The following is an 18,741-nucleotide window of genomic DNA, read 5'->3' as shown; positions in this document are numbered from 1 at the left end:
GTGTATGTCTTCAGAGAGGCCACACTTAGATGTTGTGAAAAAGCCTGCCATCATAGAGCAGTGTGAGATGCTATAATCTTTCAAATGGAGATAAAGTCTTGGACATACATACATAGATATACATACTTGGACACACATAAAAGGGAGTAGTTCAACCCTGACTACTTTCCGCACACCTGGCCATTTACTGCTTGAAGTGGGCGTGCTTGTTGGATTGTCATTTTAGAAGTTACAAAGTTACAAAAATTGTCAGACGCAGTCCCCCTGTTTCCAACGTTGGAAAGGTATAGGGGGGAAGGGGTTTCAAATGCTGTTCAATGACCCGACAACAACTTTACTTGATCTGGTATGACCAGTAGCTTATGGTGGCTAATGTTAGCAAACTTCATGTAGATACTGCTGTATAACAGACTCAGACTCCTCTCATCTTGTGCTTTAGTTATGTTTTATGGCTAGGTTTAGGGTAACAAAACCATTGCAAAAGTTGCATAGACTTTAATTGTTGTTTCTCTATTTTCTTCAGTATTATTTACAAAACACAGCATGCTTTGTTCGACAATTCCACTCAATAGATATAAAGGCTTTGTATGAATAAGATAGATAACATTGGGAAATCAGTTTACGAACAGAATGTATGCGTAAAATTCTGTTATGTGACATCATATCTTGCTCTAGATGTGATCTTAATGCTTTTAGGTTCATTCTACTTGGCTTTTCAATACAAACAACCCAAACATTCAATGCAGAAAGCCTTTTGGTTGGAATTATGACTACTCCTCTTTAAATCCACTCATAATATTAATGAAGTAGACCAGGAAATCAGTAAGATTTGTTGCTTCTCTCTGCTTCAATATGGTACACTTAGTTTGAGTTATCTTGTTACATTTCAAAGTCGGAACAGTTTGCATTTAGATACATAATTTTCAATTCTATCCAACTGAGTCAATCTGATATTGTGTCATCTATGTCCTCATCAGTGTGATTTAATATAGTTGTAGTGATACATCAGTGAATGTTTCCCAGAAGCTACATGGATGAATGGAGGCACTTTGCAGTTCTTCGAGCGATGACACCTCCTCTTCATGAAACTTGGACAGAAATGTGACAGCAATTGTGGAGAGGTGGATGAGTTCCAACGAAGGCCAGCTTAGATTTGTGTGCCGTCACTGCCGCTCAGCGAGGACAGGTCCCAGGGTGATGCCAGAGGGGAGGGCGGGATCTGAGAACTTCACACCGAGATTAAACACCAGATGAAAGTGGACACGAATCGCCAACCGAGAGCAACACGTGTAGCAGACAAAAGCAATCAATCATGTCCCCTCCACCACCTCACCTCCAATAAGATTACATCAATCAATAACCGCTCTTATGAGTGATTGGATTTTGTCTGCTTCCAAAGTACAAGGGAGAGGGAGGGGGGCTGCTCAATTTTCCCAATGATTAAAGCAGGGCCAAATTGCTTTGATAACATCAAGGACCTTGCTGTGGCGGGGTGTGTAAGGGCAGTGTTGGGAGCAGATAGAGGCTTGTGGTAGCAGGTGACTCACACAGTGAAGAGACTGAGAACAACACTGGTTACATTACGTAGATCAGCCAGCAAGAGTTCAAAACCACCATCCACTAAGGGCGGAATTCCACTAAAATTTGTCTGTGATGGTTAGATCACCAGCAAGGAGCGTCTGCCTCCACACTTCCTGTGTCACCAACCAACCTAGTGCTGGACAAAAACATAGATGTGTTTGTGGTGTGGTGTCACTCATAAGTTTCTGAGTGGAAATCTGACTGACAAATCTTTTGTAAGTTTGGAATGGATCACGCTCCTTGGCTCCAGTCATTTCTCTTTAATTCAACAATAACTACATACAGTACAGTAGAAGAAATGATATGTAGTATCGAGACCTAAGTTCTTGTGGAATATAGTTGACTGTGTATATTGACAAATAAAGACTTTTTGAATAAATTAATATAGGTAAAAAACTAAGTAAGTAAAGATTGACATAATCTTAATTCAAGGTCCACTTGCTAGATTTTTCTGTAACTTTAATATACATCTCACAGTCCGTGGTCTTCATGGATGGAGTTTGAAGAAGTGAAATGATCTGATATATATACAAACAAATACTTCGCGAAAATTGGGCCAACTTATCAGCTGGTAAACTGTGAGATGTGGTTAAAAGGCAGGTATGTCCATGTCAACCAAATGACAAAAGAGAATATTACCCAAAATGTTGGAATGTTCCTTCAGTGTTTCTTCAACTGCACCTGTGGTTTAATGTCCTTTAAAGCCAGATAGTTCCTTGTATAATAGGTGGTGCTGGTGACATAGTGACTACTTGCAGGCCAATTGTGAGCTAATATGGGTGGCAGGCTAACAGGTAACATGCTAGCTAACCAGTAGCCAGCTAGCTTAGCAGGCTATTGTGACTGGCTACCTAGCATGTTACCTTGCTAGTTAACGAGTTTATCCAAGAAACATATTGAAACCATCCTGACTGACAGCAAACCAAACCTCTTTATACTCTGGCAACACAGTGTTGGGTGAAGATTATATTGTATTAACTTCCTCCATTTTTGGACTCTCCCTCTTTGTTCCCTCAAAGGTCAGCACTGTCAAGATGTTTTTCTATGTATTGGTCAATGGTGGGAATTATCGTGCTAAAGTTGACCAAAGTTGAACTCTAAGTTGATTTCTGTTTGAAACAGTTAGAAATGCTGGTGTTAGCTGGTCCTTACAGTAGTAGACTATGCTTGTATTGGTCAGCTTCTGGTGTGAATGTTTGGAACTGTACAAATTTAAAGCTCAATTTTGCTGAAAAAATGGAGTTTAGCCCACTGTCCCTGGATAAATGAAGATTAAAAACCCAGCTAGCACACACACATACACACAAAACCCTGCGTCTGCATCACTGAGCAGTACTTAAATTCAAAGATCTTCCCCACGATACACAACAAACATTACAAAGGGTTCATTAAGGTAAAGTAATTAGAGAAGCATGTGTGCAGTCGTCACAGTCATGCTAAATAAAAAGAGCCCTCCTGTGAGTTTGGAAGGTCTTCAAGAGTCTCCAGCAGCGAAACTGAAGAGTTTGCTCCTTCCTTTTTCCCCTTAGTTGGAGATTCATGTGAAATCAATTGGCAGTTTGTGTGGAACAATAGGAGCATGCTCATTAGTGGAGCACCCACACTTTGGTCATTTGTCTTCTATTCACTAGGTGGCCGGAGGGCACTTTAAATTCCCATCGTTTCCTAGGCAGATATGCCTGCTCAGCCTATCCAAAATCCTTTACCGTTTGTATGTGTGTGTGTGTTTAAGTGTGAGTGTGTGAGAGAAATCCACCTGCCTCGGCATATTTGTGCTAATGTGCAGCAGCTGTTAGCTTATGCCCCTACAACTCATAAGATGCCAATTATCTATGCCAATTAAATTTTAACTCTGATTTTAGTAAATCTACCATACTTAATGTGTAAACACTACAGGTGTAATATTACACCGATTTCACCGCCTTTTCTTAGTCTAGTGCCAGTGGGCTGCATTCCATAACTTCCTGCTTATTAGAGTTTGGCTAGTCTCAGTCCAGATGGAGGTTGTATCTCCACTGTGTGCTGTTAGTTACTTAAAAGAAAACAAAGGTGAATGGTAAAATGATTACCCAAACTATTCAGGTTACTGAATGACTCCCTAGTTTAGCTTTGACCTACTGTATTTACTGTAGTTGTGTGCATTCAGTTTTACTATGCATTGAGGGATTATTAGCAATATTTCAGTTGTGCTCATTTTCAATTTTACCTCCAAATCAATTGGACTTCGTTGCTACAGTGAATACAGAGTTATCATAACCGAAAAAAATGATGTTAAAACTATGAAACCCACTTAGATATCATCCACCTTTAATGTTCATTGCATTCATTTACGATGAATTCTAAGTAACTTTATTGTGTTCCCTTCTTCCCTCCTTAAAGGGATATTCTTGAGCTATTGATATAAAGTGAACAAGGTGATGTGAGTCACTCTTTGGTAGTGACAATAGTGTACAGATCCTAGCTCATACAGGCAGTTTGTTACCTCCCATTACTTTTTGTTTTTCAGGGTTTTTTTGTTCTGTTTTGTGTTTTGTTAGTTTATTCAACAAGAACAACACAGATACACATTGTTCCATCATTAGAAGCAATGCAATATACATATAGGGCATCTAGCTGAAGCTCTTTTATATACCCTTAGTGTATTCATTTAGTAAACAATATAGTTGTTCAATCAGTGGTCCAGTGTGAGAAATATACAGAAGTAAACTCAGATGCTTCTATTTGAGGGTTATAATATGACATATATGAGTTGTCATAAAACAGAAGGAAATGTTATGTATGAGGTGACATTAGCCTGCTTTTGTCTAATGGAACACTGCTGTCTTTAGGTTTCACTCTTATATTCAGGTTTGTCTGACTAGAGCTACATATATATATATATATATATATATATATATATATATACACACACACACACACACACACACATATATATATATATAAATTCCCTCTCTCACCCCCCTCCCTTGGGGGGTGGTGGTGTGTCTTCCTCAAGCTTAATCGATTATCAAAGAAGTAGTAGTAGTAGCAGATTTATTTCTGTTTCATTTAGCTAAAGCAGCTAAACTCTGAGCTAACATATGCAGTGTGTGTTTGTCTGTGTTCTGGCTGTTGTTGATGTTTGGAAAGTTCATTAGAAAGTGAACAATAGAATTCAGACTGACCCTCAACAAGCTATTGACTTCCCCATGTTTCAACTGAAGGTGTTCTCAGTCCTTTCCGTCACTTTAGCCTCTTTTCACATTTTCAGAGTCAAAGACTGAGACACCGTTGCCATCCACCATATTGCATTTGTCTGTAAAGCCATTAGATCTGATACCATCAAACTGCCTAATTCCTTTCAGCACAGACATCCAACACAAAGCTGGCTTCATTGTTGAGGACTAGTAATTGATACCCAAACACTTGCTGCCATAAATCATGCACGGACAGCTTCTTGGACAGAGCGTATAATGTGATTTCATGATATTCATCCTGAAACCTCAGCATGAAAAGGCCGAACAATCCCAACAAAATGAAACAGAATCAGTGTGGAGGAGCAGTGATCACTGATTTCTCAATAAGTCCTGATCTGAAAATCCTGCAATATATTCATTTATACTTGTTTCTCATGGCCTGACAGGTTTTGTTTTAAAACATACAGTATATTGGTACATTTCAGTAATCAGTTAAACTTACTGTATTTCCAACGTTCACACACCAGTTCATCTTTGCATCTGTAATCTGTTGACCACAAACAAACTTAAAGAAATGGATGATGGAAGATTAAACTCAGCCTGCCTGTTTTCTTTGGTCATGTCCATGGTATCAGTGCAGTAATATCTTCCCAGGTGTTTTTATGTAGAAAATAATGGCTTATACTGGTCTGTGCCACATTGTGTTGTTCTTTGCTTTTGATTAATTGTCTCCGACATGAGGACACATCATCCATTGTCGCTTACATAAAGGTTTCATTCATCCAAAATACAACAAAAAATATATTTTTATTACCTCTAGTAGTATCTAGCCGTGTGGACTTGTGGTTTTATTTGTCCAGGTTTGAGAGATCTGTCTCTCTGAGATCTGTCTCCACTCCAATACAATGGACTTTATTTTCATAAATGCTGTCCCTGTCAGTGTGTATAATCTACAGGCCCCAATGTAACCAGTTTCCATTGGAAATGTCTTTTAACAAAGAAAAACTCCTTAAAAAATAGGTCCATATAATATTTCTAAACATGAGAGTAGAGTTTCTGCAACCTGCTACAGTGAGATATTATTAATTGTTAGTTCAATGCTTTATGCAATCCTGTATACAGTGCTTGAACGAAAATGAAAAAAGTGCCAGTACTCTAAAGCAGCAGTCTGCATAGGGTGCATATGTAACATTTGGGGGTACAAATTATGCACAAGAATTGAGTCTACAGCCACGCTAACGGCTCTGTGAGGTTGTACTTTGGCACAGCAGTGCTTTGAGGTAAATGGGGACATGAGAATGCTAATATGCTCACAATTACCATTTTAGCATGCTAATGTTGATATAATGTTTGCCATTTTTGCCAATATTAGTTTAGTGTTAGCATGTCTATTAGCGCTAAACACAAAGTACAGCTGAGGCTGATGGGAATGTCTTAAGTTTAGGCATAACTAAATTATTACAGTCTATCCTGAGGGGAGCATGAATGTCTGTATCAAATGCCATGGTAATCCATCCAATAGTTGTTGAGACATTTGACCAAAAAAACATAAATGTGAACCTCATGGTGGTGCTAGAGGAAAAGTCAGGGGATCAACAAAGTCATTAGTATACATCCACTTGGGACCATGAATGTCTTTTTTCAGTCTAGACCAAAATAGTGGGCCGACAGACTGAGAGGCATGCTACTAGCTAAAAAGGTTCCTTGCCTACACTTCAACCCAGGACATGGTTCGCACTTTTTAGGCTGCTAGGCCACCAGAACCGCTTCACATTAATTGATTTTTTATTTATTTGCAGAACATGCAATTGCCCTTTTTCCTTTTTTCAGTTTATCTGTAAGTCTCATTTCCAGTCAGTAGGGCCAGTAAAACACTTAACAACTGGAGATAGTTTAGGGAATCAATACTGCATTGATACACAATATAACACATTAAAAGCAGCAGTCTATCTGAGTGAGTAGAGATTAACCTGTGACCGTAACACAAAGAGAACAGACTTTTCTTTTAATCATTTATGAGGTGGACTGCCCTTCAACAAGCTGCCCCTGCCTGGTAAACACACACACACTCTACAATTAGAGCCAATTATATCCTGATCAATGAAGGAGATTCACATTCTCCAATGAAAATCTGATAACAGCAGCAACAGCCAGGGAGGTCAACCTGAACCCGCTTTCTATTCGTCTCCATTACTGGCTAAAGGAGGACATTATGGGGGGTGAGAAACACAGCAAGACAACAATAATGACAAGTGTGTCTGCAGGGCTCAACAAGACTTTTTAAGACCTTGGTGATCTAGCCACGATAGAGTTTAAGATCAACAATAAATGAGCAGTATATGAAAAAGGACACTACAGCACCAGTTGGAAGGAAATATTAATCTAAGAGTGGATATGCATTGCAAAGAAATCTGCCATGACACAGTGGAAAAATAACAATTCTCACAAATAGATTTACTTTATCACTTTGTACGGGAATCTATCTAATTTATTTGAAGACTTGCTCCAGTTTTTTAGGGTACCCAAATGACTTGAATGGATTTCCATGTAATCTGTTTTAGATATTCATGGTTCCCAACGGATAAATTCTAATAACCTCACAATCTTTTGTAATTCTAGTAAGTCTAGTTTGCCTGTTACTTTGGTTTATGACCAAATACCTACAACACTAAAGATATTACCATCAGCTCAGCTGTACTTTGTTTATTCAGATGTCAGTAACTGCTCATCGTCTGAAAACTGCTTCTTGATGACAATACAGTGAAGTTTTTACCATCATGCCTTTGGATTCAGATCATTAGCATGTTATTGAATGGAATGCAGTATTGAATACACTTATTGAATCTTACAAGGTTTATTTTTCAACTTTTGCAGGTAACTAAAGGCTAAAATAACTACAACTTATAATGTCTAATGAGCTTTTTGTGGCTGAGACGGTTTTTGTTACAGCCTGATTAATATTCACATCCTGAAAATGAACTGAGCAGCATTATATATGAACTGTTCATTGAATGTACTTGATACATTCAGTGAACAGCTGTAGCCTACTGTACTTCACCAGCTACTTACTCTAAATACTGACATGAGATCATCAGCTGATTCCATGATCATTTATCTAGAGAAGAGTCTCCACTGTGTGAAACTACAGAAACACACAGTCCACTGGCAGTGGTACAGTGATGTTACAGAGTGCTGTCTCTTCACAAAAAATCTTTGTCTGAATACAGACACAGAGAGCACATTAATTAGAGAACAATCTTTTCATTTTAGCCGTTTCAGAATTAACATTAATTAGCTACAGCTGATCTAAGCTGCTGAAGATTTCTGTCATTTTAACCAGAGACAGGAATCAGGTTAAAATAAGAAGCTGCCGTCTTTATGTTTTCTATTGCTTTTTGCTAATAAAAAAGTGAGGAGAGTTAAAGGTTTGATAAGAGAAGAGCGAAACATATGTGGATATTTTTCAAATACAAAGTGGAAGCGACTATCAGAACCCATCCCTAATCCTGCATGTACAATGACCCAGACTAAAACCTGTGCTATTGCTGCAGAAACTGCAAAGAAGCACTGGATGGATGAACCCCCCATAAAAAAACACAAATTGTAATTTTTGTATTTCTTTTTTGTACAGATTAGAACAACAAGGTACAATAGAGCCAGGTTAGCTATTTCCCTGTGCTTCCATTTTTTTATGCTAAGCTAGGCTAACCACATCTGACTTCCTCTCTGTTCTTAAAGGGGACATGTTATGCACGTTTCCAGGTTTATGTTTTTAATCTGGGATTCTACTGGAATATCTTTGCATTATTTACAGTTCAAAACTCCTTACTTTTTTCATACTGACCCTTTACGCAGCCTCTCAGTTCAGCCTCCGTCTGAAACTGTTTTAGTTCCTGTCTCTTGTTCTTTACTCAAAATTTCAACTTCTCAGATACATCCATACATGTTGGAGCCAGAATCTGATCAGAAATATGAGAGCGGACAATGCCTACAACATATGGAAAAACCTTAGTAACCAAGGCTACAGAATGGATGGTCGTTTACGGGCATGCGAGCCAAAGTCAACTCGTTGGCAAATTAGACACATGTGGCAAACAAAGTGTTCAGAGCAGGTTGAAGCCCTGGTTTTTGACTTGCAGGGAGCATTTCCACATAAGATAACCTCAAGTTTTGGAACTTTGACCATGTTTAACATCATCATAACAGTATATAAATAACAGAAAACCACAAAAAGCATGATATGTCCCCTTTGCACATACACAATAATGAGATTGATATCCATCATCTCTTGGAAAGAATGTGGATACGCATATTTCCCAAATTCTTTGACTATTCCTTTGATACATTTTTTGTATCAAAATCTGTAACAGAAAAAGGTTTTCAGACAGTGTAGGACAGAGAAGAAGGACTGTCTGGCTTATTTATTTCAGCAGTTGCTTTTCCTAAACTCGCACTGTTGATGTCAATTTGTCGGACACTTTGGATGTTTATTATGTGAGTGACAGTGTTCCAGCAATTATTTTCATCCATTAAAAGGAATGGCATTTGGAATTATCTGTCGGTACATTTTAAATTTAGTAAATGAGGGAATATCATCAATGAAAAACAACTTTTGAAAGCATATTTTCTCTTGTGTGTCCTCTGTTGTCTGACCCTTGTTATTTCACCTGAGGACACAGTCAGTGCAGCTTCAGGAAGCCCAGCAGGCATTTATCTGACACTAACAAGGCCTGTATTTATCTGGCCGTTGATACGAGCCATTGGACAGTCAATGGCTGTGTAAGGTCAAGGGAGTGGGGTGATTAGAGGAACTTTAGAATGCATTAACAAAGTCTCATAACTGACAACTACCTGCCTTGTCATCATCCATCATTGCTCCTGAGCCGGCCTGATCATTGAAGGCGGCGGCTTTATTTATGTGAGACGTAACACGTGCCCTTCCTGTGTGTGCCTCAGGTGTGACGAGTGCCGGCTCTGCTATCACTTCGGGTGTCTGGACCCCCCGCTGAAGAAATCCCCCAAGCAGACGGGATATGGCTGGATCTGCCAGGAGTGTGACACATCCTCCTCCAAGGTGAGTGTGTGAACAGTATGTGTGTGCATGTCTCAGAAATCAACAGAGGAAGAATTCAGTTGGGGTTTGGCTGGCCTTCTTTGATTTCTTATCATGAGAGTATTTTGCTTTGTGTTTGTTTTGACATGTGTACTCATTTAGTCAAATATTTTTCTGCAGTGATAATTGATAATTTAACTCAATTGGCACAATATCTTTATGGGAAACTTGGGACTCGGGAGAAACTCAGCAGCCAGACACTAAATTAACACTAAAATGAGAATAGCTGGTCCACTTTAAAGGTCAGTCCACTTTCAGTGAGCCTGGTCAGATTAGGCTAACCCATTGTTGCTAACTTGGGGGCTAACCTCCTTCACTTTTGCAGCAGTTGGCGAAACAACAGATGAGACTTTTCTTTGTCTTGAGAAGCTGCAGCATTTATTAACTGACACACTGTAGTCTGTACTGTATGTTTACTGACAGCATTACAGCTAACCTTTTCCTTTGCTCTGTTCACATTTACCATCACTTTTCTGCCACTCTCTCTCTCATATTCACTCAACCACACACTCGCTATACACAAATTATGCACTGCCCTGTATCTTAAAAGAGCTACACTACTCTTATAACAGTACCTTTCATGTAGATGTCTTTTGAAGAATGAGAAGAGGGAGGATTCTAGGATTTGATGCACTAGTCCATGACAGTTCCACAATAACGTAGGGTGTTATTGTGCTTGCACAGTGTGCGATTGAAAATCATTAATAGCCCACTGATATTAAAGAGGACCTATTATGCTCATTTCAGCTGTAAATTTTTTATTTTTGGACTCCACTAGAGTAGCTCTGCATGATTCAAAGTTCAAAAAACTCCTTATTTATCTTATACTGGCCCTTTATGCAGCCCCTCAATATACACAGTTTCTCGTACACGCCGTTTTAGCTCCTGTCTCTTTAAGGCCCCCCTCCCGATGAGCCCACTCTGTTCTGATTGGTCAGCTTTACAAATTCAGAGTTGTGTAACTTCACTGTTAATGCAAACCAAACATTTCCTGCTTTACTGCTTCAAATTAAAAGCTTTTCAAAAACTAACTAATGGGAGACTTTTATTGTGAAGAATTTACAGGAAGTAAAAACGTGTTCCTCACTGAATTAGCGGAGCTTCGTTAGCGGCGCTAAAAACTGGTCGAAACAACAACATATAGAGCTATTTGGAGCTATTTGTTCAGTGGATCGGTTAGAAATAACGCAGGGATGAAGAGTACAAACAGAAACAACCACAGTGAGATGTTTTATGAAGAGCTGCAGACAACCAGCACACCTCCAACAGGTAAACTACTTATTTCACTTTGCTGTGCTGTGTAATGGTGTCATGGCTTGGTGCAACTACTCCCTGAGTGGAGCAGCGAACTCATGCGCTGTGCACGCAGCAGATGTCCATATAAAGAAATCTGTCACAAACTGATGTCAGCTTGGGCCGAAAGTAGAAAAAACAGTTGGAAACCGAGCGTTCAGAGCAGTCTGAAGCCAGGGCTTTCTGTTCACAGGGATTACTCCTACACACGTTTACTTTGTTATTTGACATGTTGGCCACTTTTAACATGAACATCCGACATTGTGATATCATATATATGTCTGAAAATAAGGAAAAGCATAATACATCCCCTTTAATGATCGTGTGAAATTTTAGCAGTGGTGATCATATATGTGAAACACTGGGAAAGCCCTTCAATTCCAGCAGACTAACAAGCTGATTTGATCACTTTTGTATACGTTTTAATCAGCTAGATAGGAATTACAGTTAAATAGCCTTAATTAGCTACCGTATTGGCTTGAATATAAGGCGACCATGATTATATGATGGCCCCTCTTTTCCAACACCTGTTTTTGGAAAGATACATCACAGTATAGTCACATACTCACACTCACACACACAGTTTGGGAGTGGTCAAAGCTATCTTCTTCGGCAGTAAGCCCTTTTCAAACTTCCTGTTTGCTTTTTGAGCTCCTCATCTGTGACAGTGGTAATTGGCAGCTTGACAGATTCAGTCTGCATTCCATTTCTGCAGTAAAGAGGAAGAGGCTTTGGATTCGTTTTCACTTGTCTTGGATTTATTTCCTCTACGGCACAAAAACATGCTACACAAGACTTTAGAAACTCTTGCAGGTTAAACTGAGCTAACAAAACACTTTTAGTGGTGACTGACTCTAACACACTCACTATAAACAGACTTTAAGACACTTGGTAGCCTAGCAACATTAAGGCCACACACAACCCATAAAGCAACACTCAATGTAGGAATTGGTTTTATACCAGTTCTTTCTCCATTCAAAAAGAATATCTGATGTTGTGAAAATATATATTAATATATTGAATATAAGAATATAAGATGACCCTCACAGAATAAAATATCGTCTCATATTCAGGACAATACATTTCAGCTACAGAACAGAAATCAACTGAATTTGAGTCATTGTTGGATTTTATTTCCATCTAACTGCCAGCGATGGTGGCTTTGCAGCTATTTGGTTTGTAGATACTGTACGTCTGAAGTTCTTTTTACCAAACGGGAGATACCTTAGCTAATAATATAAGGCATTAGAATAGTGGAGAAACATATATGGAGTGCTGAGGTCACAGAGGGCAGACTGTGCTCATGTCATTACTATAACTGGACCTATGCAGCTAACACTAGCTAGGCTGTCTCCTTTCTATAATGAAGGATGAACACAGCACTGAGTGTGCTGGAGCTGCCGATGCCTCAGCAGGTATTCAAATAAGATGGAGGATCTATAGTAGTAGTAATGCAATGTTAGTTAACTAATTTGTATTCTGAGTGGAACACAAACAGCATTACAGTGCTCCCAAATGTTGAATGTTGTAAAGAGATGGATAGCTTGAATTGTTAATAGTTGTCAGCTATCAATATGTGAACTTGCTGAATGAATTAAAAAGCCTCCACAATGTGAGAGCCTTTTTTCATTCTTTATTCTCCTAAAAAGTTGATGAGAAAAACTCCTTAGGGTACTTTTAAGTGCTGATAATTTGATAGAAATAAATAGATGTGTGTTTTAAATCACTACAGACAACTTTCATATGACTCATGCTTCCCTACTTGTTTTTTGTGTGATTATTGCAGCTAAAAATGCTTGATTTTGCAGCAGCTATTCTCAAAAATTGCGACACGATTTGCAATGTTTTATGTGCTCTTTTTGCACTAAAATTGCAGGAAAAATTGTAAGTAAAGAAAAATAATGTGATTTTTAAAGAACTACCACTACTGAAGAGTCAAATATAATCACATCCTTCAATAAAAAGCATATATATGCAGCAGCTTCAGTCACAATGATTTACTTATGTTGTTTATTCATTACAGGCAGTTTCTTAAAGTGATTGTCCAATGAAGATTTCCGCTTGTGGTCCACCACAGTGTTACAAGGAGTACAAAATAGTTTCCCTCCTTGCTTGGTTTATGTCGTTTTTGTTGCCAGGTGAGCTTTGTCCAACTTCCACCTGAATCCTTGCTGAATGCGCTGCAATTACAGAAATTACCACAACATGAAATGCAACAATTGGTCCAAATCACTAGCGGCTGATTTGGCCATTTCATTCAGTAATTTAGCAAAATTGCAAGCTCTTGTAAATACTGCAGAGATTTCTTGAATTTGCATTAATAATTGCGATTGCAAAATTCCTGGAGGGACTGACTTGTGGTTCTAATATTTCTGTAAATCCTATGTCTGGTCACTGCAAGTCTCCTTTCAATTACTGTAATTGTATGAAAATTAATAATCAAAATTTCAAATAGAACACTGATTGTCTATCTGAAAAAGGGCCTAAAAAGCAGGATTTAATTTTCATGGAAATACACACCAAACATCACGTCATCCTTACACAACTGTTTGTTTTCTTTTTGTTTAGTTGTTTGCTTGTTTTCATTGAATTATATTGCAATAAATGGTTACATTTGGCTGCTTCTCAACCTAATTGATAAATGTATCCTCATTTCCATTTCTCTAGAAACTAGTACTCTGTCCTACTAGGCTCCATCTAGGTAGAAAATGGGGGCTGATTGATGGGTGCACAGGAGGTGAATTATAAAAGCCATAGTGGAAATGCAGAATCACATGGCTGAAATATTCAGTTATGAAGAAACCCAAAAGGTTAAAGCTCTCTTTAAATAAAGTGGTCCCCTTATGAAAATCTATAATAATCAAATTTATGCTTTTGCGTGAATGTACAATTTTAGTGTCACATGTTTATTTTATTTTACGTATTGTGCATCTCCTACACAAAATGTAGATACTGTGTGATATAATAAGTAGCATATTAAACTTATTCATTTACTCTTACTTAGCTAAAGTGATGGACCTATCTGTGCTCTTTGCCATAGTTAAGCTTTCATGCTAATGAAGAACAAAACCTGAATATGAGCTGAATATGAATAACAGACCAGGCAGCATGTCTCAGTATCAAATGTGAACATCTGTGTTTTATCCATAAAGGGATTTAGGGTTATTTCCTGTCGACTGGGATTACACTCTAACTTCTAATGAACCTCACCACAGTTCTGTTGAGAAGAAACAACCCCCACATTTCAGCCATCTTGATGTGCTTATATCCTTAGTCTTAGTTTCTGAATTATATTGATTTTTATTCATCACTGAAGCCACTTTTTTTTTAGATACTAAATTAAATGTACAGTAACTTATACCATCATCTGATTCTGATTCTTCATTGCACATCAAATAATCACATCCCCTAGAACAAAAAAAATAACAGTGATGAATCCTTGACACTGTCTTGTACTCTACTCCCCAGCGCACAACGCAACATCACATTCTCTCAGATCTGAGTCTAGACATATAAAAACTGAAATCAACTCTCAGTGGTGGGCATCCAGAATTCACAGAAGCTTAATTACAGAGATAACTCTTGTTTTGAATCATAATTTGTAAATTGTCGAGATCAAGACCTGCCATCAACAGAAGTTAGGGTTGCAGAAATCCATGAATAAAATGCAGCTGTACTGCCTGTGAAAGCTATACCTAGCTACTAGGGGTGTGCCCGAATACAAATACATTATTTGGCAAAGCAAAAATAGTGGGTTTTATATGAATATTTGTTTCATACAAATATTTAAAAAATTATTTGTTGGGAGTGTTCCCTAGAGATAAAGCTGAGCTACTGACACAAGCAAAGTGCTCCCAAGGGACTCTCCATAACCTGTTGTTCCCCTTTTCCTTTCCACAAAGTGAGGTTGTAAAAAACAGGCAATGATGAAAAGTGCAAAGCAATAATCACCTTTGAAGTTCCTCCCTACACGTTACACGGTGTGCTGTCTCTGTGTTATGGGTGTATAAATAGGAAGAGGTCTGTCTGCAATGAAGCGATGAGTAAAGTTTTAGCTCAGTAGTCAGCGTAGTCGTCTATGATCTGGGAGACTCCAGTTCAAGACCCGGTGTGGGGACCTCCTTCGTAAGGTAGTTTATTCATGAACACTTATTGTAACACTTTAATTTTCTAAAATTAAAAGTGTCATAAAAACAAAAAAAGTATTTTTAAGCCTCTTTCCACTTTTATTCAAATACAAATACAGATACAAATACTTTTGCTGCCTCAACAAATACAGATACAAATACAAATAGTGAGATCTCTGCACATCCCTACTAGCTACATCTATGAAAAATAGTTATAAAAAATGGCCACAAAAATGGCATCCAGAGCATCAACACAGCTGTACAAGTTGTAAGTCAAAACTAACGACTCTTAAATTGACATATTTCTCTGATTAACATGAAATACATTACCTGCTCCAAGCAACTGCTACTGCAGCGACCATGGTGACTGAAAATTACAGCAGGACAGATATGTAACTGATTAGATAGCTTACATGAACACAGAATGAATCAATTGAAACAAAGTGACTCTGATTATCAGGCTGCTTTAAAGCTTCTATGTGTAGGATTTAAAATTTTTCAACTTTGGCACCCCAGTGGTAGCCTCAAAAAACACACTGTGGCGACTGCACACTAGAGGACTACATTGGGATTGGGACCCAGCACAAATCTTGCAGGAACAGGCGGTTTTAACTTTGCTGAGGGCGGGAGCAGGCGGTCAAAAAATATACTGTGGGTTCTGGGATTTAGGAAGCACTGCAGGCGCAACTCTCACAGAGCCGGGCTGAGTGCTCAGTCAGCGCTCCTCCTGGAACTCCCTGATACCGCTACCTGCTGCTGCTCCTCCTCACACACATACACACACACTCATGAGTGTACACCACTGGCTGCTGCAACCTGCCGACTTCACCTGTACGAGCAAGGAACAGAAACACCAAACAATGCGTGCGTATTACATTATGCGATACTACAGGTTATTACTGTTTTTGCGCTCTTTTAGGTAACAGAGGAGTAGCATGCCATCATCATTAGGAGTGCCACTCCTAATCAGTGTGTTAAAAGACACAGGGAAACTAAACCAAATAAAACAACCTCAGCAAAACAAACAACCACAGCCAGCAACACATGTTCTAAAATAATATGTAGGCTAAAATAAATAAATACAGTTTTGCCTTAGAACAGGCATAGCCTACTTATTTCACTAGAATAAGTGTAATTACTGCACTGGTATGAATATAATTATGCACTAGGATGTAATTTTGCTATGTTATTACCATAGCAAAATATAGGTATGCGTCTCTTCATTAATACTACACCGTAAAATAATGTGTTTGCCTGCGGGACGGGAGAAGACACAAATTCAATGCAACTCTATTGTGCACAGATTGCGGGAGCGGGCGGTAATGGTCAGAAAATCCAGTGGGAGCGGGATTAAGGAAACAGTCCTGCGCAGGGCTCTACCACACACCCCTACCTCTCTCAAGTATATACAACCTCTAAAGCAAAACATAGACTGCACCAGTTTTCAATGTGAGTATCTCATATTTCTACCAAAAAAAATCAGAATAATGCATACAAATTCATGTACAAAGTCTTCACACTGTGGCTTTAATAATTCAATACTCACAAAAGACACAGCAGAAAAAAAAATAATTTCCATTTAAATACAATGTTGTCTTATAAGGTTAAAATCTCAAAATGAAAGAATAAAGGCTTAAATTGGTTACCTGGTGTTAATATGGAGGGCTGTACTGTTGTTGACAGAAGTTGTAGAGAGAAGGCTACTAGAATAGCAGCAGAAAAATAGCTTCTAACAGCAGTAGTTGATGGAGGAGGTTTGTAAATGAAGAGACAGTAAGGCTCCTAAAGGACCTGCAGGTCCAGTCTTGTTTAATCAGACCTAGCCAGAACATCCTAATACTTTGCATTTTAAACAGAATATTAATACCTGATAACATAAAACCTGTCAGACATTTGAGAATTTTGTCATATATACAATAGTACTATTAATGTCACATCTACACTCATGGCTCAAAGAAACAATAGACAATTGTTGGATGGAAAAGCAACAAACTAGCAACTTCTCTATGTTTAGAGTCTTACCAGTATTGAGGCTAAAACTATAATTTTTGTTCTAAGGAAAGACAGAAAAATCAAAGAATTTATCCCAAGCAGCAACTACCACAGCTTGTGGCTGAAGCCACTGCAGAAGTACCTCAAACTGCAATGCCACAGGCGGCCACTAGATGCTAGCTCCATCTGACTCCCATTCAAAAAGCCTCAAAAGTCTTTCTATCTTGAAGTACTAAGTCAATCATTTTTTTTGAGCAAGTCATTATGGTCTCAATCACTAAATTCACACTGTCTAACAAGACCTCTTTGCAAGGCCTTGCAGTCTTGTTCAGTGCTGTTTCCATATCAGGCAGTGATGGTCCCTGTCGGGATACTCTTGATGGTGCAGGAGTAGAAATTCCTCAGTATTTGAGGAGATACCTGGAATTTCCTCATGCATCTGAGGTGAAACATTCTTGCCTTTCTCATCACTGAGTCAGTATGCAGCATCAAGGTCAGGCCCTCAGTGATGTGGACACCAAGGTACTTGAAGTTGTACACCCTCTCTACCAAAAACCCATTGGTATTAAGGGGGGCGTAGTTCCTTCCCAAAGTCCACTATCAGGTCCTTAGTCTTCCTGATGTTCGGGAGTTGGTTTTTGTTCTGCCACCAGTGGGTCCGCTCCTCTACCTCCTTCAGGTAGGCCTTTTCATTGTTATCTGTGATCAGGCCCACCACAGCTGTGTCGTCAGCAAACTGGATGATGATGTTGGAGTCAAAAGTGGCTACACAGTCATGTGTGTACAGGGAGTACAGCAGGGGGCTCAAAACACAGCCCTGAGGTGATCTGGCATTAAGGATGAGGGAAGAAGAGGTGTGTCTACCTACTCTCACCACCTGGGGTCTGCCCATCAGGAAGTCAAGGATGCACAGCGAGGTGTTAAATCCCAGGTCTTTGAGCTGTATGACTTGTAATCTGTCATAGTTCTTAGACCTTGCCACATGCTTCTGGGATTGCCCTCCTTTTTGCCTCCTTTACTGCTCTTACATTGTAGGCCGCTGCTTTTATGTCCATGTTTCCAGACGTGTGTGTTTACGGCATCCCAGATGGTTCTGGTAATCCACGGTTTCTGGTTGTGGAATGATTTAACTGTAGTTTTTGGGTACAGTTGCTTCTGTCGTTTCACAAATAAAATAATAAAATAATTAATTAGTTAATCAATTCATAATAATTATTATAATGAAATAATAAATTGACCTGACTACCCATCCTAACCTCCTTTGTAAGAGGTTTTGTGTCTCTATAACGTCTCCCTTCTTCATTATTCTTGCAAATACAAGACGTCGCATAACAAGGAGTATATAAACATACACTGTTTAAGTGTTTTAAGAACCAACCAATACTGTTATTTTTCTGGCAAGGACAACCTACCTAGCTCTCACAGTTTGGTCTATCTCCGATATAAAAAATATGAAGAA

The 18,741-nt window shown here is 38.8% G+C and overlaps 1 protein-coding gene across 4 annotated transcripts in view; it reads left to right on the top strand.

The window, feature by feature from the left end:
- Nucleotides 1-18,741, top strand: part of phf14 (PHD finger protein 14) — a 94,598-nt gene that overhangs the window by 57,605 nt on the left and 18,252 nt on the right. For all 4 annotated transcript variants that reach the window (XM_067611658.1, XM_067611657.1, XM_067611655.1 and 1 more), the window contains exon 17: nucleotides 9,714-9,831. In XM_067611658.1, the coding sequence (XP_067467759.1) occupies nucleotides 9,714-9,831 (118 nt within the window). The remainder of the gene's footprint in view (nucleotides 1-9,713; nucleotides 9,832-18,741) is intronic.

The sequence above is a fragment of the Thunnus thynnus genome, chromosome 15 (genome assembly GCF_963924715.1).
Source record: "Thunnus thynnus chromosome 15, fThuThy2.1, whole genome shotgun sequence".
In the NCBI taxonomy this organism is placed as follows: domain Eukaryota; kingdom Metazoa; phylum Chordata; class Actinopteri; order Scombriformes; family Scombridae; genus Thunnus; species Thunnus thynnus.
Note: the sequence above shows the minus strand (reverse complement) of the source record. Positions and strands in the feature narration are given on the sequence as shown.